Source organism: Silurus meridionalis, chromosome 4 (genome assembly GCF_014805685.1).
Source record: "Silurus meridionalis isolate SWU-2019-XX chromosome 4, ASM1480568v1, whole genome shotgun sequence".
Taxonomy (NCBI): Eukaryota; Metazoa; Chordata; class Actinopteri; order Siluriformes; family Siluridae; genus Silurus; species Silurus meridionalis.
The window spans coordinates 13,107,963-13,133,478 of NC_060887.1; the positions used below are offsets into that span (position 1 = coordinate 13,107,963).

A 25,516-nucleotide genomic window follows, 5' to 3' on the forward strand; every position below is an offset into this window, starting at 1 on the left:
GTCTGGTGTACAAGCCTTCAGAGTGTAAAAATCCTCCATTTGAGCATGTTATTTTATATACTACATGGAACTACAATGTGGTGAAGTTAACAGGCGGGGATAACAGTGTTGTTCCATTTGCAATTTCTTTCTTGTCTTGTTCGTCTGTATTCCTCCTGGACCTCCTGTTGAGACTTTGTGAATTTTTTTATTTTTTTTAATTTATAGCCACTTTAATCTGGCAGTGTTAAACACAGGTTCTCATCGCTGGATCCTAATAACTGCCATTATGTCATTACACTCTAGGTGTGCCTATGAGTGATGAATGATGAGAGGCAAAAAGCTTTTCAGAATCTTATGCAATTCCAATTGCTTTGGTTTGACACATTAAAAATAACCTGGGTAACTAAAAAAACAGGTAATTATTTATAGTGAATGCTTAGCTACTGTTACTAGCATTTAAAAATAATTACTGGGATAGCTATTCTTTGAAAGGTTTTGCACAAAATCTAAAAACATTAGATGCTATAACAACAAAGAATGCAGAAAATCACACATTGCTTCGCTTAACAGCCACAGACTACTAATCACAGCTCTCACCAACTAAAATAAACAAATAATTATGATAAATGTGCAACAAAATCTATTTGTGCATCTATTTACAGATGTACCAATCACTAAAATGCACTGGTATGGACAAGCTGTTGGCTCAAGATTATGCCACCTCTTTGTTACATGTCACTGATCACACCTGTTCCTTGTCATAGTGCCATAGTTTGTCTTATGTTTGTCCCACTTGTGGTTGGTTTTTTCGAATATATAAGTTACGAATATATGGATTTGCATCCTCTCTTAACTCAATGTGCATGCCACAAGTGAATCGGTCTGTATCACCATAAAACAAATCTGATCTGGATTTTATCACCTTTTCGTTGTCACTTTACATCTAGCAATGTGGGACTGCATTACTGTGTTTACTGGCAGACCTGGACATTAATATTATTTCACAGCAGTTAACATGTTCACTTAGTGTATTTTGTGTGTACCCAGGTGTACTCACTCCATAGTGAGCAAGCTCACTCTCTCCAGGCTGTGCAGCTGTGCTCTCTCGAACTCATCCTTGTAGCGGTCCATCTTTAGAGCACTCAGCCACTCGCTGACTGTCGTCACTGCTGACAGATCTGTGGAGGTGGGACTAAGCAGGGGTTGGGTGGGACTAAGCAGGGGTTGGGTTGGGCTTAAAAAGGACATGTTAGGAGGGATATAATAGGAGAGATTGCATTAGCCTGAAGGACGTCAAACCTCCTGTCTGGAAAGTATATATAATATTTCTATCAAATATTTACATTGAATTTAAGAATTTCACAGTAGTGTTTTACAAAAATGTTATTTATAGGAATGAAGGGAGATGGAAAATATCTCTGTTTTGCACACATTTAAATGACATAGGCATTTAAGCATCATGCATAAGTATTTTTTAGGTTTTTATTATTTTCAAGTTTTTTTAGCAACATAATCTGACTGCATGATACAAGTAGGTTGCAGATATTCATCATATGAATTTTTCCAGGATGGAGACACAGGCTGAAGAGGTTTGAAATTTGAAAACCCGACAAAGTGCCTTGTCAAGGACATATAAAAAGTGCTAAAGGACAGCTCCTCATGGAAGATTGTGTTTGCAGTGTTTGTCATACCGAGCATGCTCAGCCTTGAGGGATGCAGGGTGACGTATGAGCCGGTCCAGAGAAGAGAGGATAGAGTCGAATTTAGGACGATCCTGTCTATCAGCCTGCCAACACTGCAGCATCAGCGCGTGTAGAGCAGGAGGGCAGCTGTTAGGAGCGGGAAGACGATACTGATCAACTACTGCCTTCATTACCTAAAGATAGAAAAATAAAAAAGTGTATGTTAATACTTTCAGTCTGTCATATGGCATTTTATTCTGTCGCTTTCCCTGTTGTGATTTGGAGTTCATAGCATAAATGCTGTGGACATGTAATGACAGATGTTTGAGTATGGGCACAAACCAAATGCAATTCACGTCTAACCAGAAGTGCAAGATAGCAAGCAGTCAGCCACATTCACATTTTTAGATATAAATGATTTATGCTGAATTTGCCTTTCAAAGAAATATCATCTTTATAACAATTTATAACAAAAATCATTTGTTATAAAAAATAGACACACAGTCTACATGAATACTATTGCTTCAGTCGCATGTTTTTAGCTAGAGGCCATTGATGACATTATGCATCTCAGTGTGCACTCCATTGCTGCACACGGGCACATACACACACTCACACACACACACACACACACACACACACACACACACACACACACACACACACACACACACAGCTTCGAAACAGACTGAATCGCATAACAGTTCCATCATCAGAATGCTGCAGGCATGCACAGATTTATTCATCCCTGCACAAAGTCGACTTAATTAGAGGTGAACATACTGAAGGTTGGTTATCATGTCTTGTGCTGCACTACACAGTCATGCTTAAAATAACTAAATAGAAAGGCAATTATTTGAATGACCCCTCATATGAACCTGTACTTAAAAAGGCTCCTGCAAAAGACAATTTTTTTTTTTTTTATTATACTCATGCATTCACTTATTGCTGCTTATCACATTAGTTTGTATATGGACCATCAAGCTATGATTTGGAAAGTGGTGGCTCAGTGGTTAAGGTGTGAAATCAAAAGGTCATGGTTCAAATCCCAGCACCACCAAGTTGCCAGTGCTGGGCCTCTTTAGCAAGGCCTTTAAATATAAAAATGTATACTGTAAGTTCCCATGCAATTATCTGCCCATTAATAATAAACCATGGATCATCAATTGAGTTAGTCTAATCGTTCAGTAAAGTAAAACACATACACGAAGCACAAGCCTTACTTCCTGGTTGCTCATGTCCCAGTATGGCCGTTCTCCATATGACATCACCTCCCACATTAGTATACCAAAGCTCCAGACATCACTAGCCGAGCTAAACTTACGATGTTGGAAAGCCTCAGGAGCCGTCCACCTTATAGGTATTTTAGAACCCTGAGAGAAAAGGATAAATATGTGAAGAACAAATTAAACTCTGCCCGTTCTAAATACTCTTTAATTACCATTTACATTAAACAGGTATAATTATATTCAATGTTTATGTTTAACATTTAGATTTAATGCAATAATTTAATATTTAGGTTAAGATTTCAACTTTTTTTTTTACATTTTTAATTTTTATACACCTGACACCCCACAGGAAAAGCCCTTAAGCTCTGTAATATTAAATACAGATGTAAATGTATGATAAACAAATTTTCCTTTTCAGCAATCCCAAAGTGATTTGAAGAAGTGTGCGACTCAGCCGGGTTTCCCAGAACACACCAGTGATGCAGTGTAGGTTGGCATGTTGTGGTCCAGGTCCTTCATGAGCCGTGACAGACCAAAGTCAGAGACCTTACAAACCAGATTTGAGTTCACCAGAACGTTTCGAGCTGCAAGGTCACGATGCACAAAGTTCCTCTCGGAAAGGTAACACATTCCTGCTCCGATGCCTCTTTCCATACCCACCAGCTGCAACACACTGAACTGATCCTCATTTTCCTGGAACATAGAATAGACACAAACATAGTATTTTTGGTATTTCAAGGAAATAAGAATCAGATGTAGAAAATAGTCTCACAGTCACTTGCCCAAAATTAGCCTAATGTTTTAATCACAGTAAAATGTATTTTGTTAATTAGATTTATAGTATAGTTTTGTCTTTCTCACTCTGAGGAAAGCATCCAGGGGGCCATTCTCCATAAACTCCATAATGATGCGTTCAGGAGGAGTATGTGTGATCACACCTTCAAGCTTCAGCACATTGGGGTGATCGAATTGGCCCAGGACACCAGCCTCGCTGAGAAACATGCCTCTCTCACGATCTGTCACTCCCCATCGTAGAGTCTTTACCACTACCAGCACTTCTCTACGGCCCAAAGGCCTGTATCTACCCCTGGATACCTCACCAAACTGAGCTGGAGAGAGAGAGAGAGAGAGAGAGAGAGAGAGAGAGAGAGAGAGAGAGAGAGAGAGAAAAACAGAGAAACAGTGTGAAATAAAGAGTGAGATGGAAAACTAATATATGGTACAATACAGATAATTTGATAATGACAATGCAGATATTAACAAAAGTATATTACAATACCGAGAAATGAAAAAGAAAAGGAGAAAAGATAAGGAAAGACAATGGATAAGCATAAAAAATATATTCTATATGTGCCATATAAAACAGATTTAGTGGCATCTGACACTTTTCTCTTGGTGCACATTTTAATTTGCTCTTTCTTGCATTTTCTTTGACTATGTAAAATCCTTCTATTAAAAAAATCTTCCACATTTCTATTTTATTCCTTTTCCCATTCTTTTTTATTATATATTATATTCACCCCCTCTTCCTATTATCACCAGACTTGTCCTCAGCAGGCCTGCTGGTTATCTGCGCCAGTTTCACATTTCCATTTTCTTACATAATCTAGAATACATGTCATGTTATTCTCTGTTAGTGCACATCCAATTACACACCAACTCTCCTTTTGTTTCTGTTTTCCTCTCTTTCTTTCTCAGAGACTGGATATTCTTGGCAATACATGTACTCCAGATGTTTCTGTAAATGTGAACTCATATTTCAATACATTTTCAAGAGAGAATTCTGAACCTTCCCACTGGCCTTTTCCACTCACACTCTAAATGTAAATAATATTTGTTATTTCTGAGCAGTTCATTTACCAATATATCTCTGTGCCACTTCTTAAAAAACATAAGAAACTATATTTTAGTTTCTGATTTTGATAACATTAGTATTTGGATAATTATGTGTAACTGATATTAAACACACTTCACATGAGTTTTCTTTAGAAGGCATGAGTACCGAAAGAGTCTTTTTTTCCATTTGTTTGGGGGGGTTATCATTAATCAAATATGACTCTATTAGATCAGTATTTTAACTGCCAAGTAAAGCCTCCTCTGTCTACTCACCAGCACCAATTACTTCCTCAATCTTCAGATGAGCAGGGTCAATTTCCCGGGCGAATTCTTTGACCGCCTCACTCGGATCCTCGTAAGTGGAAGGATCCACGTAATATTTTACCCCGGCTAAAGAAAACACAGAGCACATGTTTGATGTTCCCACTACCCAAAATAACATCTCATAATGTGACCTCTATGAGCAGAAAACACTTTGAGAATGTAGGCTCATCCTTGGAGTATCTGATACACCTGTCAACCTGTCAGACATGAAAAATTACAGTGGAGCTTGAGAATTATTTACCAACTCGGAAGTACATCGAAGTAGAATATATAATTCTGTGTTGTCTTTGATATGCTTATACGTAAAAAAAAAAAAAAAAACACATACATGATTTTAACCAGATTGTTCAACAAGATTTTGGAAGGTGAGAGGATGCCTGAGGAATGGAGAAGGAATGTGCTGGTACCGATCTTTAAGCATAAGGGAGATGTGCAGACCTGCAGTAACTACAGGGGGATAAAGTTGATCAGTCACACCATGAAGTTATAGGAAAGAGTAGTGGAAGCCTGGCTGAGAAAAGAGGTGACCATCTGTGAGCAACAGTATGGTTTAATGCCGAGGAAAAACCCCACAGATGCCTTATTTGCTTTGAGAATGTTGATAGAGAAGTATAGTGAAGGACAGAAGAAGTTGCATTGTGTATTTGTGGATTTAGAGAAAGCGTACAACAGGGTGGAAAGAGAGGAGTTGTGGTATTGTATGAAGAAGTCAGGTGTGTCAGAGAAGTATGTAAGGGTGGTGCAGGACATGTATAAGGACAGTGTGACAGCAGTGAAGTGTGCAGTAGGAACAACAGACTGGTTCAGGGTGAAGGTTGGACTGCATCAAGCATCGGCCCTGAGCCCTTTCCTGTTTGCAGTGGTGATGGTCAGGTTGAAGGACGAGTTCAGACAGGAGTCTCCCTGGACTATGATGTTCGCGGATGATTGTGATTTGTGGTGAGAGTAGTGAGCAGGTTGAGAAGAGCCTGGAGAGGTGGAGGTACACACTGGAGAGAAGGGGAATGAAAGTCAGTAGGAGTAAGACAGAGTACATGTGTGAGAATGAGAGGGAGAGCAGTGGAGTGGTGCGGTTGCAGGGTGAAGAGGTGGAGAAGATGGAGGAGTGATTTATGATAGAAGAGTATCTGCAAGAATGAAAGGGAATGTTTATAGGACTGTGGTGAGACCTGTGATGTTGTATGGTTTAGAGACAGTGGCATTGAGTAAAAGACAGGAGGTGGAGCTGGAGGTAGCAGAGCTGAAGATGTTGAGGTTTTTGTTGGGAGTGACGAGGATGGACAAGATTAGAAATGAGTTTATTAGAGTTTATTAGCATGTTGGACGTTTTGGAGACAAAGTGAGGGAGGCGAGATTGAGATGGTTTGGACATGTGCAAAGGAGGGACATGAGTTATATTGGTAGGAGAATGCTGAGGATTGAGCCACCAGGAAGGAGGAAAACAGGAAGGCCAAGGAGGAGGTTCATGGATGTGGTGAGGGAAGACATGCAGGTAGTTGGCGTGAAAGAGGCAGATGTAGAGGACAGGGTGGTATGGAGACAGATGATCCGCTGTGGCGACCCCTAATGGGAGCAGCCGAAAGAAGAAGATGAAGATGCTTAAAAAAACCCAATAACGTGCAGTATAAAAAAAGAGGAAAAAAGAATGCACATGAATTATAAAACAATAAATATATATAAAAATAAAAAGGATAATGATGCTTCAAGCTTGTGAGGGAATTGTGATAAAGAGAAAAATGCTTACTCTAAAGTATTCTACATTAAAGCGAGAGGAAACGGGTGATATTAATCACATTGGCCACACACAAACACACGCACATTAATGCTCACCTCGGTTGCTAATATATCTCTGAAGTCTGTCACTGTAATGGCTCTCTCTCCTTTTTCTGTTGAAGTAACAATGCAGTCATTTGCACTATATTATCAATCTTCATATCTCACTATAAATTTTTTTCCAGGGTAATAATTTATTAGTGAATCTGAATCTTTGCTTAGACAGTTCATATTTTATTTACAGTTGATATTAAAGTCAATTCAATATTGAAATACACGTACGTCCTAAAAACAAACACAATGACGACTGCTGCCACAACTAACAAAAATGCAGCTCCACCCATCACAGACCCAACCAGCAGGGGCAGGTGGCTTTGAATTTGCCTGGACCGCTCTTCTACAGAGAAAAACACAATTAAGACAACTGATTACAAGAATACACCCAACGCAGATCTAAATCTTACGTGAGTTTTCCTCTGAGATGAAGAAAGTGATCTATCTAGCTTATACTTCTTTTCGTTGCCTTTTCTCTCATTCAATCATTACTATACTGCATATATATATAATGATATAATAATCTTGACAGAGTCTGCACTAACTGAAGAAGCTGAAGAACTGTTCATAGATTAACTGCTGGCACCTTATTGAAATGCTTCATGTTGTAACTATTGGGAAGAATGAATAGCCATGCTGAACTGGTGATATCACTGAACAAGCCTCCATAGTGAAAGTTGAAAGGGTGGTGGATGAGTATATAATCTGTACCCATAGCCAGAGTGCTGAAGTAGACCGAGTTGCTGTAAGGGCCATAGCCCCTTTCATTGCGTGCTCGGATCTGGAAGGCGTAAATGGAGCCTGGGGTCAGAGCAGCCACGGTCACTGTGTTCGTCTCAGTAAACACACTGGTTGCACTGCTCTCATCAGAGCTCTGTAGTCGAAAGATAATAATAATAATACAGTTTATTTAAATACGCCTTTCAAAGCACTCAGAGTAGAGTTAAATCATAAAATCAAACAACAGCTATTTAACTGTTAAAATTAGTCAGAAAAGCTCATCTGAACAGATTATTATTAACTAATTAGTTGAATCCCTATTTTCTTTAAACAGTTTTATAAATACAGAAATCTAGCAGTAAATATATGTTTCATTATTACAGTTTGAGCAACCCTGACCACATGACATATTTTTTTATTGATTTAAAAAAAGAAATGCACAGTTGCACTATATTCTTGTGGTATTTACAAAAGTTTGGACATCAATCTGTACTTAACAACACCCACTTTGGCAGCGGTCACAGCATGCAAATGCTTTACAGTATCTAGTCTGCCATCTAGATCATTTTTATACACTAAATGAGTTATTACTATTTTATTACCATATTATTCTGAAATATTCTTCATCTGCCTTGCATCAGTGTCGTTCCTTTCTGATGACTCTTTTATGGAACAACGCAAAACCACCATTCCTGTGCCATCTAAACAATTCTGTTGGCCCTTTGCTGTCATATGGAGGTACTGCTGTGCATTGGAGCCGAGCATACATGCAGTTCTATCTGAGTGTTTCTTAGACATATAGATTTTGCCCTGTCTCTTACTGACATTTTGTGAAATGAAAAATGGAAGTATAAAACACTATGTTCTAGATCGCTTTGGGTTGTAGGTATCAGTTAGTCTGCATTTTTCATCTGCTCATTCAGTTACTTAGAGAAGTCCAAGGTTGCTAAATTTTAGTTTAAGGTTTAAACAGTTATTGCAATCTAATAGCATCTTGGCCTGCCTAATGAGTTAATTATATTCTGAGACATTACAGACTGAAAAGGCATCGATTCTCCACATTTAAATGTTTATCACATATACCCTGCATTCTGATTTGCATTTTTTCAAAAATCAATAAAATTAAATCTAAATTTTACATACAACTGTATGAGCATAGAAGGTCTCTTTATTCACATACAGACAGATGAACTTGTTATTGTCCAAAAACCTATCCCATTTACTTAGTAAGTATTCTAAATAACTTTATCATAATAAAAATATGTGGTAGAACCTAAAATTTTATTGAATCAATTCAATTCAATTTATTGTATGATATTTCTTTAAAACATGTCTAACAGTTATTCATGCCCTTAAACTAGCAAACAAAGGAAACACACAACAATGTTATGATGGTGAAAAATAGGGTAGCTTTAGTAAATTAAACCTTGTCATAGTATCTAAGCTGATACTCCAGGATGTCTCCATTGGGCCGGTCAGGCTGAGGCCAGGACAGAGTAATCGAATCTGGAGCACTGTTGAGCTGATGCAGTATGGGAACCTCAGAAGGTACTTCAAGAGAGACATACAGTAAGTAAAACTGCTATAATAACTATAACCACATGGGGGCATCACCATATATCATGTTATATATTAAATATAATAACACTTTTATAACTGTAGAGTCTTTGTCTAAAGAACTTGGACTCATTTAAAAGGAAGCACATTCATCCGTGTAGTTTTAAAAATCCACTCTTTAGCAAGATGGATGGATAAACAGGTTGGGGAAAAAAATGATGTTCATATTTGGCAGTTATAAAGAAACAATAGACTATCCTGACACTAAAGTCCCACATTAGTCATCCACTCACTGCTTAGCGACAAACCTCCCCTCTCTCAGTTACATCAAATCTCTCAAGCAATCATGTATAAGAGCAGGGACATTTTACAATAAGTACTGGAACAGACCACTTGACATTTAAGTGTGTTACATCATATCAATTTAGGTATAAATACAAAGTAAAACGGCAGCTGTGGAGAAACTAAAGTTATGTAATAATAATAGGAAAAAAAAGAGAAAAAACACAAAGAGAGAAATTACAGCGTGAGAGTGCATATGCTGTGCGGAGGGGATCCTGAACTGTGCTGTTCATCTCTGACGTTTCTGTGAACTGTCACAATGATTAACCTCTTTCTTTTTCTGCTTTCTTAAGCATTATATGAGCTGACAGGGAGATCGTGACCCAAAATCATTGCAGTCAAATCCAAGCAGGAGAAATTATGAGACTGAGAAAAGGGAAGAGTCCGGTGGAAAAATGCACTTATAACAAATGGTAGACAATAATAAATAGAAAAAGCACTTGTATGTGATAGAAAAGCATAGCACACACAATCTATGGAGATAAATACTGAAATTCTCAATAATATTCAGAGAAAAGACACAAAAAAATCATCAATATATAACGTGTATTATAAGTATTGTAATATATTAAAATGCCATGCATTTAAAATTTTTAATGAAATAACAGTGACCTCTTTTGAGTGTTTAGCAATTGAAATAATATGTATATTTAGAGAGAGAAAAGCCAATGTTCCACTGATTTGCTTAACTTTCTAGACACACACTGTTCATTTAAAGCCACTATCTAAAATCACTACTGCACCTAGTGGGGAAAAATGAGAACTGCATATAACGCCAATAGAGGCCCACTGGGGCACAAATCACGTTGCCCTGTAATCAGAGAAGAGCAGTGGGCAGGACAATAAATGTCAGCGACTTATGTCTGTTTCAAAGACAAAACTAGCCTAAATTCCAAGCTCTTGATATAGCAAATGGTTCAGATGGTGTGTCTGTCTGTGATTTCCAGAATGAATTATTTTTGTATAATTGCAAAGATTGCATAAGATAAACAGGATTATTGCTGGACATTAGAAACGTGTGTGTACTACAGTGTCCTTGTGTTACTGAAAAGATATACGATTTGTGTCTGTAATTAACTGAATTGCTGAACCAAACAGAGTTTTATAAAAGGATTTATCAAACCTCTCAAACCAATATACTAAATACACTAGATTATAGCCCGGAGCATCATTTGAGGGCAACCGTATTTAGTTTGAAGTGGTGTTTCTTATTAATGTCATCATGTCCCAAAAAAATCAACTAATAACCTCAGTGTACACCATCCGCTATATACTCAGCTACAAACACACACACTCTGATTATTCCAATGTATTTAATCAAAGTAAATAACTCTTACCTGATTGGCTGGTGGTGAAGTTGATACTAGCAAACTGCGGTGGGAAAGGACTGAGAGGAGACACATCATTCATAGCTTGAACCTAAACAAATAAAATTTTTGACAAATAATAGACAATTTTTGTTCAAATTTAAAGTTATTTTTGATCATCAGTGTTGTGTTTTATACATATAATGAATGCATATATATATATATATATATATATATATATATATATATATATATATATATATATATATATATATATATATATAAATGCATACCATATATTCTACATATGTGAAAATGAGAAATATAAAAGCCAAATCTTCAATACATTGGATACTGTTAGCAAATAATCCCATTTAAAAACCTATTTTGTTCAGTGAAAGAGATTTTGTATACAAATGGAGGAACCTCTATATCCATCTGTGAAAATGATGGATAGTCCATTTAGGATAATTTTAGCAAATGAGCTGTAAATGAACATCAGCCTACGTTGCTTTCTTCCCACAGTAATAAATGGCTCAGCCAACATCAGGTTTAGTTTTCGTTATAGAAAATGGGGTCAGGTGTCTTTAATAGACACTATTATATACAGCGACAAAAGGCTTTCGGGGACTGGAGCAGCATAAACACTAAGATGTGGGTTTTTACTGCTCGCTGATCATAATCTTTATACATAGATGAATCATACAGCGAGAGTCGTACAGACATTAGAAGTATTAGAGTGACAAAGTTTATTTTAAGAAAAAATTAATTAATTTAAATATTTTTTTTTTAGATAAAATTAATTTTATGTTGAATTATTGATTTATTTGGGCTGTCCAAATGAATGTGTAATATATACACACCGTTTTAAACTGGACCCCCCTTACACCTATTTTAACTTTACATTTTTATACACATTGCACTTTTGGATATTGTTCCAGTGTAAGCTCATGGGTAAAGTAGTCTGTATACCTGTATGAGATAGGTGACTCGGGTAAGCAGATTGCTAAGAGTGATTTTAGTTTGTCTAAGGCCACTTTTATAGGGCACGTATGTGACCGAATCTCCGCACCAGGAGCAGGAACCAGGGTGTATCTGTGTGGCCGAAGGGCAGATTCGGCACACCACCCCATATGTCACTTCACTCCGACCCCCCAGGTCCAGTGGGGGCTTCCAGCGTAGAGACACGCCTCCTTCTGAGCTCTCGTACTCCCAGGACAAAGACACAGGGGCCGATGGGGGAGCTGGTAAGGCAAACACACTCTTATTTAAGATTTCCAATCAGTATTTCAGTCTTTAAAGATTGACGTCTGAGCACCTGCTTTTTTGTGCTTTGAACAAAAGGTAAAAATCTGCAGCTTTTAATGATCTGAGCAACAAAACAGCTGAAATGCATTCCCAAGATTCTCCTATTCCACCATTTGCTTGTTTACTTAATGTTAATGCTTAATAAAAAAATTCAACACATCTTGCTTCTATACTACTCATCACGTGTTTGAAGCAAATTCAGCACTGATGGAAAACTAGGACTCTTCCTGTGATAAATCCTCAAGTCTAGCCACAAGTCTTAAACATTTAAAGCAACCAAAGGGAAAACCTACTACATACTACATTATTATTTCTACTTCTTTATTTCTTGCTTATTTCCTAATGAATGACTTGTTTTTAATCCCATCAAGAGCTTCTTAGAATCAGCACATGAAACTCAAGAATGGAGACTATTAACAAACTTTCATCCTGCAATGCATGCTGGGTGCCAGAATAGTACAAAACTCCCAGCATGCATTGCAGCATTAATAAATTGTCCAGCTGAATATTCTTCCTATTTTTTTTTTATTTACTTCTATTTTGATGTTTTTGGCTTGTTGTGACTTTTTACTAGATTATTTTGGAGAGATCAGAGTTACTCTTTGTTTTTTTATATATATATATTTTTATTGTATTCCGAATTTTATTTATTTTTTTTTTATGTCAAGTTTCAAGAGCCCAACTAAACACTGATCTGCATTATGGTGACTTTTAATCAAAAGTACAACATCTAATATCTCAATTTGAGCTTTTGTACACATATGACAGAAATAAAGTCACACCAGTTAGTAATACGTGAAGCTGGTAATGCTGTTTTTTTTGGGGTTGTTTAATCATCCTCTGCTTAGATCTGAAGAGATTTAATGTGTTTTATTTTCATTTTAGTTTCATTTTTCATTTCAATTTTTGTACAAAAGCTCTAATTGAGATTTTAAGTGTTTTTTTTCGTTTAAAGTCATTAGTGCTTTAGTTTGGCTCTTAAAATCAAAGCAAATAGAGAAAATAATAAGAACATTGAACTGTATAATTTATTCATACTGAAATGCATTTTGGGAGTTTGTACTATTCTGCCACCCAGCATACATTGCACCATAAAAGTTTGTTAATAGTCACAATGTTTGAGTTTCATTTGCTGATTCTTGTTTCTGTGTCTAACTGGTGCTACAAAACCTTTACAAAATACAATACAACACACATTAATTGGAAACTACCCATAAAAGCTAAAGCAAAGATAAAGTTATTAGTGGATTATTGCACCATAATCAACAGTTAAACAAAATCAATAAACAACTATTTCTCTTGACTTTTCTTTTCATAACAAATAGGCTTTACAAACACAATTACAACAGCCAGAGAAAGACTAATGTTCAAATGTCAAGGGTCAAGAGCCCAACTCAAATATTTTCAATAAAATATGTTTAGCAGAAATAAAGTCAAACTGTATTAAATGAAGTTGTTGATGCGGTTTTTAGAGTTGTGTATTCATCCCCTGTTTTAATTCAGTTGATTTCATCTGTAAGGCTGTAACTGTATGTCAGTTGTAGTTTTGTTTCTTGTTCTTTCCTTTAGTGATTCTGCTTGTTAACAGCAGGTTTTTATTTTTGCTATTCTACATTTTTTCACCTTTAAAACTATGAACATTTTCTACAGTATATGTATACGTATGTGATAATATAATGTTATAATATCACTTGTGTGGTAAGTGGGAGATGTTTAAACTCTTCCTAAGCTCAACTTAGAAATTAATAGGCCTGTACATCACATGACACTTGCATATGAAAATACACTATGGACAAAAGTATTACGACACCTGTCTTTTCCATCCATACATGGTTCATTCTTAAACTGTTACCACAAGGTTGGAGGCACACAATTGTACACAGTAGGATATCTTGGATGTAGTGGCATTGAAATTTCTCTTCACTTAAACTTGGAGACCCAAACCTGTTCCAGCATTACAATGCCACTGTACACAAAGCCAGAACCGTTGTATTATTTGTATGGGTTGGTGTGGAAGATCTTGAGTGGCCTGCTATAGAGCTCTGACCTCAACCCTATGGAATAAATTGGAAAGCTGACTGCATCACGGGCCTCATCACCCTGCCTTAGTACCTGATTTTACTAATGTCCTTGTGGCTGAATGAGCACAAATCTTCACAACTACTCTAAACAATCTAGTGGAACAGTGGAGTTTATTCTAACTGCAAATGGAGACAAAATGTTGAATGGGATGTTCAGAAAAGAACATTTAAATCTTATAGTTAGGTGTCCACAAACCTTTTTCATATAGCGTTCCATTTATAGTTTCATATATATTGACTATATTGTGTTTTAGCACTTCCTGTTTTCAGGTCTAATCATTGTGTTGCGATTTCTGGCCATCATTTAAATTTGTTCTTTGCTGATTTATTCCGACTGTTCATTTGGTTTTCCTCTTTGCTGAAGCTTTTTCTCCAAGGGAAACCAACTTCTCAGGTAAATATAGCTTTGTTATAGTGTTACATAATATCTGGCTGTTCCTTTACCACTCAGCTATGGATCATGATTATCATGCTACTCTGCCTGAGGCCCCCACAAGGTCATTTTTGAACATCTCCTCCTCCTTTAATTCAGTTTTATTCTTTCTGTTTTTGTGTTGTTATACTGCAGTAATCATGTGGTCCTTACCGGTGCAGGCAGTGGTGTTAGCATCACTTGCTGCTCTGTAAAAACCGCTGCGGCACTCGCACAATTTAGAAGCCTCCACGCTGGTTCTGCTATTAGCTGGACATTCAGTGCATGAAATCGAACCCGACATGGCTTTATAGAAACCCATCTGACATGCTGGGAAAGAAAAAAGAAATAGGAAATGCAAAAACGAGTGATCGGAGGGGTTTGATGTCTGTTATGTTATATAAAAAAAGAGTGCTGTCAGCTGCACACATATATATATATATATATATATATATATATATATATATATATATATATATATATATATATATATATATAATTTATTTATTGATTCATACTGACACAAAGGAAAAACACATACTTACACAGCATGGAGTGTGTGTAGAAGCAGATATGCATGTAAAGGTGTTTAAAGCATCATTGAGCTATCTGTATCTGAGTGCTGCCCCTTGAACATCTCACACTTTCCTCTATCCTCATGAGCATAGTGCTGTCTAACAAGTGTAACACCTTTTCAAACCTTCAGTGGTGTGCATGTGTCTGAGTGGGACACGTGAGAGCATGAGAGAGAGAGAGAGAGAGAGAGAGAGAGAGAGAGAGAGAGAGAGAGAGAGAGAAAGAAAATCAGAAAGTGTTGCAATTCTCCGCAAGATAAAAGCTTTTCCTTGTTTTCACTTCTACCAAATCTCCGATTCGCTCCCAGCACTGTTCTGAGAGATGAAGGAGAGAGCAAAAAAATAAGGCAGATAAAGAAAAAAAGGATGGTGAGATGTTTTCTATCTTTTATGCTGTTGGACCTCATTATGTGATTTTTTTTCCCCCAGAGCTGTGAGAAAGATAGTAAAAAAAAAACATTTCCTGGCTTTCAGTGATCTCTCAGCTCCCTACCATTAACTAACCGCAGCTCCTCATATACTCTTTCTCTGACTTTTTTCTTTCAGGTAATATCATAAATGCAGGAACAAAAATGTGAAGAACATTATCTTTTATCTCGTGTGTGCAACATCTTGGACACAGAATCTGTTCACTTTTTGTCAGCTCTTCCCCCAAAAGAAAAGGTAATGCATGTAACCAATTTATAAAAGAGACACACGATATCTTCTCCTGACTGAATGCATGAGTTGAGGTGAAATTGCTCACAGCATCACAGAATAGTGAAAGGAAATAAGACTGTTTGAGGGAATAGACGAAGAGACAAAATAGAGTGTTGTGTGTACCTGTGTTTGTTGTAGTTTAGTTTTCTTTAGTATATAACTATTAAATTAAAGGCAAAGTTGACATTTTAACAAAGAGCGAATATATTATATTAGTATAGATGGAATAGACAATGAGGAGAAATGCAGCAAACAGGAGAAAGAGAGATATATCAGTGGAGTGTGTAATCTGCCATTGACATTGTGCTTGGTATTTAGATTGCTGACCCAATTTTTCCCCCTTTCTCTCTCTCTCTCTCTCTCTCTCTCTCTCTCTCTCTCTCTCTCTCTCTCTCTCTCTCTCTCTCTTCCTCTCTCTCTCTCTTGTATTTTTCCTCGCTGCTCTGTATACTGACTGAAACATACAGACACAGCAACATACACTATTTCTCATACTGCACCTCCCATACATCTAAAAAAAACAGCCCAAAAAACATAAGCTTATTTTTCTATACTTTATGCTCTGTTGTTTGCTGCTATAGATGAGTGCCATTGAATTAAGAGACTATTAGGAACTGAAAGGATTGTTCCGCATTGAGTGTCAGAATGCATCCTTTCCCCGTGGCTAACTGTGAACGCTATAGCATAACATCAAAGAGCAAAGACGTTAAAGCTTGGCTGAGACTCCATAACTAATCACCTAACGAACAGTAACGCATCCGATTTGTACTTAATCCTGTTTGATTGGGATCCTATGAAAAGCATTGGACTCTGAATCTAGAATTCGTGAATTCTAATCTCAGCCACTCCTGGGCCCCTGGGCAAGGCCCTTAACCCAATACTGCAGTGGCTCATGCATGAGATGAATGTAAGTCACTCAGGATAAGTGCCAAAAATGTAAATAAGTAATAAGGGAATTATAATCATAATGACTATACTGTCGTGGTGAGACTATTTAAAATGGTTACAAAAACTATGGCATTTACTATGATCAATATAGGTGTCAACTACACACCCATCCTTCCTACACAAAGACACACCCAATGCAATTAACATCATAGTCTGCAGCCTACCATTGGATGCTTTGCACAAACACAAACATTTATAACGTTCACATACACCCCTTCACAAATGCAAGTAAAAATGTACACCCAGTGTACATCTGCAGAACTTGTTTGCACTGTACACTGTATACATTCACACACTTTTATTTCTTGCATTTGAACTATAGTAATTCTTGTAAATTTGTAATGTATCTCTTGTGCTTTGTAATTTTACTAAGTATAAAAGATTTAATCAACTTTTACTCTCTACTCCACTATATTTTAATTGACAGTGACCGCTACAATTGCATTTTGTACCTCTGTTGAAGATGGAATTAAGGCTTGACACTCCCCTACCCACATCTGCTTCCTGCAAGTGACTTTTTAGCACTGATGGCCCCATTTTTAATCCAGAAAGAGCTTGAATAATTTCCAAAAACTTTGAGAACCAGCTTTTGTTGAAGTTGAATAAAGATTTTGAGACTTATTTATACATCAAATCACAGCGCTCTAAATATTTTACTTTATCTTAAATTATATAATTTGATTTGTTCATTAGATACCAAAGGTTCTTTCACTTAGTTTGATCTTTGTTTTATCCTGGTATGCTGAAGAAGCAGTTGTGTTGATTTTGGGAATGCAGTGTTGAGGTGTACAATTTGATTCTTAATAATTTAAGTCACAGTCTGCTGGAGGTTTAACGAGGTAAGAATTTTGTATACATATGATGATAAACTATTGAATCTTGAATCTATATGATCTAAGTACTATAGTACTGTTGAATGAAATGATGTATTTTGTAAAAGTAGGACTTTTAGCAGTAATTCAACCTGTTTTATAATAATTCAAACTGTTTAAAATTAATGTCCATCTAATGCCTTATTTCTTTGCATTTTAATTACTCAAATAGTTATTAGGTTAACAATAGACACCTATAAAAAAAAGTTTCCTGTAAGGAGAATGTTAATTGAACATGTAGAGGACTTTTATAACAGTCAGCGGTAAAGCTGAAATTTACCTCATGCATGTGATATAACTGTATGGTTTAACAGATTGTTTCCTGTACAACCTCTATGACAATAAACTCTTCTTGAATCTTGAATCGAAAATAAAAGAATGGATGGTAAACTGCTGACTGTAGCATATGTATAACATTTAAATGATTTGTTTCACAAACATTACACAACAATAAAAAGTAACTATAAATGTAAAAAATATCACCTGATTTTCATATATGATTTCCACAAAGTTGGAAACACACAATTATGCAGGATATACATTTTTTTTTTTTACCTTCACTTGAACTAAGAGACACAAACATGTTCCAGGATTACCAGTCATCTGTGCAAAGAACCAGCTTATCTAGAGCGACTTATCCAGTAGCAGCTTGTTCGTGCTGGGTTTTGAATCTATGACCATCCGATACAGAGTCCAATGCCTTAACCACTGAGCTACAACCTTCCCCACCCCAGACCCTCTTACCTCACATACATCACTCTTGACAATACTAACATCCCTGTGCCTGAATAAACACAAATCTCCACAAGCACATTCCAAAATGGGGACTAAATATAGACTGGGATGTTCAAATAGCACACGCATATTTTACCGAGGGATATTGACAAACTTTCGTCCATATAGTGTATATGCTGTGGTATAAAACAAATAAAACACTGTAAAATTGAATATAATAGCACACTTTGATATATATATTTTTTGCTAGGAAAGATTTTTATTACTATTCAACGCATGTTGATGTAATTAAAGCAGGTTATACACTTTACATCATTGCTCCTCGTTTATCTCCTTAATTTTCACTACCATGAGAGCAAATTCTTTCATCTAGCAGACTGAGCTGGATAGAGACCACATGACTTAAAGCCAAAACAAGGATGGAAAACTCGAGTTCAGACTCCAGAAACAAGCTGATAATTTCTCTGTTCATGGCAAAAGCCAAAAAAGCAGTCAACATTCATTATAGATCATCTGCTGATTTATAGGTAGATTCTATGAATGAGATTATTATATTATTATGTTCATTATCTATATTCATTGTTTGCTTCGTCAAAAAAACACCTGAAAGATCCCGAACAAAAAAACATCCTGTATAATATAAAATAACAAAAATCAATATGAAAATCTGTATTTTATAATTCACTGAGATTACAGAGTATATGGCATTTGTACCTGCAGTGCAGAAAAAAAGATAAAAATGTGTGTCCTGTCTACCTTTGACTGTTTTTCAATTATTATTATTTTTTTTATCTGACCGACACGTGATTATTTAATTCACAAACATTTATAAGTCTTGGGCAAAAAATGGGTCAAGCTTATAATGGCAAAATATAAAACTTTTATTAGTATAACAACAAATCACCAGACAGGAAATGAGTACGAATGAAACAAATGCACTCCTGAGAGTCTTTTCTGCCTGACCTCATTTACTTTTTCTGCAGTGAACTGGGGAAAAAAACTAGAAGCAGGGAAATTTACTTCTATAGTCTCCTTATACACAGTAGTGTGCCATGCATTCCAAAACTAGGCCTTCAGTGGTGTCCTATCTGAATCAATCCACCTCTTAATACCATAATTTTCATGTCACAGATGCCCATAGAAACCATAAATATTATAAGGAAACGCCGTAAAACAGAGCGCTGCATCATAGACAGGTATCTCAAACAGCAAGAATAAATGTTAATACTAAAGCAAGAACACAATTCAAAATGTGTTTCACTTTTCACAGCACTCTTTGTCTCATATTGGTCATCCTATAAGTGTGGTTTTTTATGTCTTTATACTCCATGCTCATGCTTTCATTTATGTATTTGCACCGTCATTTAATTTATCCCCACTTGCCTCCATTTTTCTTTTTCATGCCATTCCAGATGCAGCTCATCAAGGGCCTGAATACAAGCTTGTAAATGGAAGCAGGAGTCATTAAGGAGGAAGAGATCTGTAGGATATGTTTCATTCTTAGTTACTTCCTGATTATTGATTTGTTGTTTTTTCTGCCCAGGAGCGAATGCACTTATGGGTACATTTTTTGCATACCAAATGAGCAGAATGTATAAGAGAGAGGCAGAGATGTGATGAAGAAATCATGGGACATTTAGAAAAATTTGTGTGTATTTAATGTCAAGAAAACATGCAGCTTTGAATTTATGACGATGCTGTGCTGATGAGTGCTCCTAAAGTTTGGACCGAGACAGGCAAACATGTTTCCTGCTCCCTCGACATGGAAAAGCTTGCCAAGATAGAAAATCAGGACCTTCTTACTCGCTGTGAATTTAATGCTGTGTTGACTTTTTGGACCTTAAAATATCTCCCAGTGTTTATGCAACACACAACCTCAGTCTTCCCCATGGCTTTTACTGATTTTTGCGTGGATTTATGAGAGCGAAAATCTGCACCATTAACTTTGGTCCACACACGATATTTTGGACCCCTTTCCCTCACTTTCTGTCACTTGTTCACAGTCCAGTGGCCAATACATCAACGTGACCTAAATATGTCACATCCTGCTCTTTTCCTCTGGTCTCTCGCTCTCTCGTTTCTTTCCTCCTCTATCTAAGATATGTTCTCCTACGATTTTATGCCATCACCCCAGAAATTAAGCTCCACCTACTCTGAGAGGAAGAGCACTTGTTGCTGGTTCTCCTTCATTTCTTCCCAAGAGCTCTCCCTCTCTCCCTCCCTCCATCTCTCTCGAGTGTGTCAAATAAAATAGTTGCACAAACAAGAACATTGACATCAACTGCCCACACACTTATATGCATAGTTTTCTATACAGTGGTCAAGAGTGAGGTTGAAACACACACACACATTACATTGACCCACACACACACACAAACAGATACATACACCATAAAGGAACATTGAGTAATGTAGATGGTCTCTTTGTGACCACTGCTAATGCTAAAGCGCTGACAAATTAGTGCTACTCACTCCCCCTACACACACTGTCCACTGTATTAAAACACACACAAGTGCGCACATACACACCATCTTCTTTCTGTCAAGCAAACATTATAATTACAGTGACAGGAGGGCGCATGGACTATTGATTCAGAGCCACACTGACACAAGAAAGATGTACAACACACACACACACACACACACACACACACACACACACACATATATATATATATATATATATATATATATATATATATATATATATATATATATATATATATATATATATATATATTATAGGGGTGTAACAGTACACAAAATTCACGGATTGGTACGTACCTTGGTTTTTAAGTCATTGTCTTAATTTTTATTTGGTTAGGGGGAATAATTCCAAACCATAAAATTGCTTGTTGTTTTTTATTATAGCAATTTAATATTCATAACATTTGTAATCATCAACATTTGAACAGCTTACATTTTATTTAAAGTTTTAAATAAAAGGCCTGCTTGGTTAAATAATATATAAAATAATATTTCATATTATTTTATCAAAATAAAATAGAATAAATCAAATGAATGCAATACACTTTTTTATTATGGTGATTAAATCGAGTAATCAATTAAATTGGCACAAATTAAATTGATTAAACAAAATTAAATAAATGGAACAATTTTATTAAATAGTTTACATTTATTAGACCCAATTTGGGTCATACAGATGTGTACGTAAGTGTGTGTATGTGTTTTACATTTAATATTTAATTATCTAACTTTTTTTTGCAAACTTTAACAAACTTCATTCCTCCCATCCTTCATTCCTTCACTTCTTTAATATGTGGAATTGTCAGAATTTTCCCCTTTTAAGAGAAATTCTTAAGATGGACATAAAAGGCTAAAGACTCCATAGGGCTAGAATTAGCTGCTAGCGAGGAAGTGGCTAGTGGCTAGCGTTTTCATGCATGTACAAAACAAATCTTAGTTCCGGTATGGAGTAGCCACAGTGACATTGCAAAGTTTCTTTCTTTTACCCCTGGCATTGTTATTTATGTTTTCAAGTTTAATAATAATTTAAAGTGCGTGGCAGAGACTAAACTTGCGGTCTGCCACTTAATACACTGCTGAGGGAACTCAGATTTTAACTATGTTCCTCAATAAAAAAGAACAGGTTATATGTGTACCAAACCAAAAGCCCTGTACCGAAAAATGTCGGTACAAATACGTGTACCGTTACACGCCCTAATATTTAAAAGTGATTCTATTTAAAACCAGTTAAAATTCAGCTGTTGCTAAAGTATTTGTGGGTGCATTCTACTAAGGCACAAAGAGTTGCCAAAGAAACAGCAAGACTTAATTGTTCAGAGGCACATATCAGGAGAGGGATATGAAAGAATATTGAAGGCACTAAATGCACCATGGAACACCGTCAAACCCATCATCAATAAGTGTAAAAGATTTTGCACAACAGAGACATTGCAAAGATCAGGATGATCCTCCAAAGCTGATTAGAAGAAGAAGAAGAGGAGAAAACCTACCAGAAAAGCACCCAAAAGGCACTAAATGAACTTCAGATATTTCTAGCAGGTACTAATCATTCCTTGCATCTGAATTATGCAAAGATGTAAAGATTAATTCAGTCACCCCAAACCATGTGGGTAAAATGTGTCATGGTCTGATTAAACACATGTTGAACCTTTTGGCCATAATTTTAAATGGTATATTGGCGCAAACAGAGAATCATCCAAGGAACACCATACCAACCGTGAAGCATGGTGGAGGTAGCATTATGCTTTGGGGCTGCTTCCCTTCAGCTGGGCCTGAAGCATTTGTCAAAATAGATGGGAAAATTAATAGCTCCAAACACCAAGATATTTTGGCACAAAACTTTCTGTCCTCTGTTAAAAAGCGGAAAGTGAAGGGGTATTTCACATTTCAACATGAAAAACATGGATTCTGAAAAGGATAATCAAATTCCTGGAATAGCTTTCCCAGAGCTTTCCCTCAATCCCATCAATCCCCTATGGAAAGACCTAAAAATAATCATTCACAGATCACCTAATAATTTTTTCACAAAGAAGACTGAGATAAAATTCCAAAGTCTAGATGTGTGAAGTAAAGTTATTAGAGTCTTATTTACAAAGACTTGATGCCATAATTAAGGCAAAGGTGCTTTCACAAAGTATAAGTTGAGACTGGTGTTCAATCAAGCTGTGGTAGTTTTTGTATTTAAAATATTCCCAATAATATAATATTTCTGCATTAAAGATTTCAGTCAATATTTAATATCAATATTATACAGAAACACAGTATAACGGAGCGCTGCATCAGGTATCTTATGCAGTGTGAATAAATGCCATTAATAAAGCAATAAACCTAATGAACACAATTCAACAAGTTTAGTTTCACTGAAGCCACAACTGCACTGCCCACATACATGTACATCTCTGGCAGAATCATCAATATTAACCTCATAAAATGGCCCCAGGTTTTCTGTGCATTTTTGTCAATTCTTTCTGTGCATTACGGTTTCCCTGGAAATTTGAAATGTAAGCAAAATGTGTGTGTTTTGGGCAAATTCTATCGGAAAGGAAATGACAAATCATATATGGTTCATGAAAACAGCTGTTTGGAACTGTTTTGGCTGGTCTATCTTACAGGTATTGATGGATCAGTGGTTAAGGTTCTATGCTAATGATGTACAGCTCTGAATACCGGTGCTGACTAGGCACTACTGAAGGGCATTAAATACCATCAACTCTCAGTCCTATACCTGGATAGTTCAATTTTTAAACAAACAAACAAATACATAAACAAATAAATTTGCCAGATAAATGAGGGTAAATATAAAAAGCATATATAATATAACAACCTTAAAACATTGACTCAGTAAAGGATTACTAAACTCACCGAGACAGCCAGTGCCGTTATGATTTGGTTCATATCCTGCATCACATGTGCATCCTCCTACAGGCACCATCCACTCCCCCTCAGCATTACAGTGCATCCGGGGTGCTGTCCCACCCTGTGATTGGCTATGAGGTACACAAGTCCCGGTCACTGGAACCAGGGCTGTAGGCTCTGCCCCTGAGGGGGTGGCCATGTAGGAGGCCAGGTACAGAGTTGTTGCTGGACAGCGGCGGTAAAATATGGACACACCCATGAGTGATACACATGCTCCACTGTCTACTATAGCCAGCACAAATCTAAGAGACAGACAAAGAGAGAGAGGGTAAGAGAGAGAAAAAGAGAAAGAGGTAGAGAAAAGGATGAAAGAAGTTGTGCACTGCATGCTCTCATTCATAGTGGAAGAAAACAATCTAATGTGGACTAATTAATTCCCATTGTCTGTTTTCTTTCCATACAGACTTTATTCCTGCAAATATTAGCACTGGGATGCGTTGATATTTACTCAGTGGAATTGCTTTGGCTGCACAGGCACTAACAGCCAGCTGAACCACACAGTTTAATTTCATCTTGGAACAGTGACCCATCAAATATCACCATCGAACCGTGTGGGAATATGAAGGTGACCGTGAAAAAGGTCAAAGGGTATTGCCATAGTACCCGTGACGTGTGAGGGGGGCAAAGCTGCGGGTCTTGACGTTGATGCGCCGCATCCGGTCTGGTTTGTACTGGTGAGGAAGGCTTGGCTCTACACGGCTAAAACTCTTGTCTGCTGCGATGGTGTCTATTTTCACCCAACCCTCTCTGGTCTCTCCACTGGAAGGCTAAAGGGAAAGAAAAATGGATTGAGTTTTATTTAGAGTATATACCACAGAGTGCATGATGGTACTGAATTTAAAATTGCAGTTTGGTGGAAACACAGTGAGCTTCACAATGTTTATTCACATAAGTGTGTTAATTGCAATAACTGATCCTGAGAGTACAAGAGCAAGAATAGAATGCATGCAAACATAATATTTGGAGAGCGTATCCAAGGTATCAAGGGATGTGATTAAAAAAATTGAGAGCATTCAGCATTTTTTGCAGGGAACTTGGAATACAACTCCCAGACTATCACTCTCCAGATATTTCTCATAATGCCAGATTCTCCGTATACAGATTTTCAGATTCTGGTACAGTACAATAGATACTGTGCATTAAATTAAAATGTGGATTGAAAATACTTTTTTTATACTAATAATAATAAAGAAAAATAATGAACAGGTCCTTGAACAAAACTGAAACAGGTCTCATATACAAAATAAAAATTTTGAATAAACAAAAAAAATAAAAATAGAAAAAACTTCTAATCGTATTAATTTTTTTTTTAGAGCTGTACAATTCCACAGAAATAAATGCAAATTTAACGTTAACAACTGGATTAAGAAGTTCAGCAAACACAAGCTGCATATTTAGTTTTTATATACAGGTGCATCTCAATAAATTATAATATCATTAAAAAGTTTATTTATTTTAGTAATTCAGTACAAAAAGTTAAACTCGTATATTATATAGATTCATCACACACAGTTTATTTCTTAAAATTTTGATGATTATGGCTTAAAGCTAATGAAAATCTAAAATTCAGTACCACAGAAAATTAGAATATTGTGAAAAAGTTTAATATTGGAGACTCGTGGTGTCCCACTCTAATCAGCTGATTAAATCCAAGGTAAGGGTACGATACAAAAGGTC

The 25,516-nt window shown here is 36.5% G+C and overlaps 1 protein-coding gene across 2 annotated transcripts in view; it reads right to left on the reverse strand.

The window, feature by feature from the left end:
- ephb6 (eph receptor B6) overlaps positions 1–25,516 on the reverse strand; it is a 59,652-nt gene that overhangs the window by 2,766 nt on the left and 31,370 nt on the right. Inside the window, exons 4-18 of one of the 2 annotated variants that reach the window (XM_046846863.1) lie at positions 24,443–24,606; positions 23,786–24,081; positions 14,782–14,937; positions 11,779–12,050; positions 10,837–10,918; positions 9,027–9,151; positions 7,592–7,754; positions 7,109–7,223; positions 6,884–6,939; positions 5,003–5,119; positions 3,755–4,002; positions 3,368–3,586; positions 2,888–3,037; positions 1,674–1,858; positions 1,040–1,216 (exon numbers count right to left, since the gene is read on the reverse strand). In XM_046846863.1, the coding sequence (XP_046702819.1) occupies positions 1,040–1,216; positions 1,674–1,858; positions 2,888–3,037; positions 3,368–3,586; positions 3,755–4,002; positions 5,003–5,119; positions 6,884–6,939; positions 7,109–7,223; positions 7,592–7,754; positions 9,027–9,151; positions 10,837–10,918; positions 11,779–12,050; positions 14,782–14,937; positions 23,786–24,081; positions 24,443–24,606 (2,525 nt within the window). Of the gene's footprint in view, positions 1–1,039; positions 1,289–1,673; positions 1,859–2,887; positions 3,038–3,367; positions 3,587–3,754; positions 4,003–5,002; positions 5,120–6,883; positions 6,940–7,108; positions 7,224–7,591; positions 7,755–9,026; positions 9,152–10,836; positions 10,919–11,778; positions 12,051–14,781; positions 14,938–23,785; positions 24,082–24,442; positions 24,607–25,516 lie in introns of those variants that run through there. The other variant, XM_046846864.1, reaches the window with a different exon arrangement.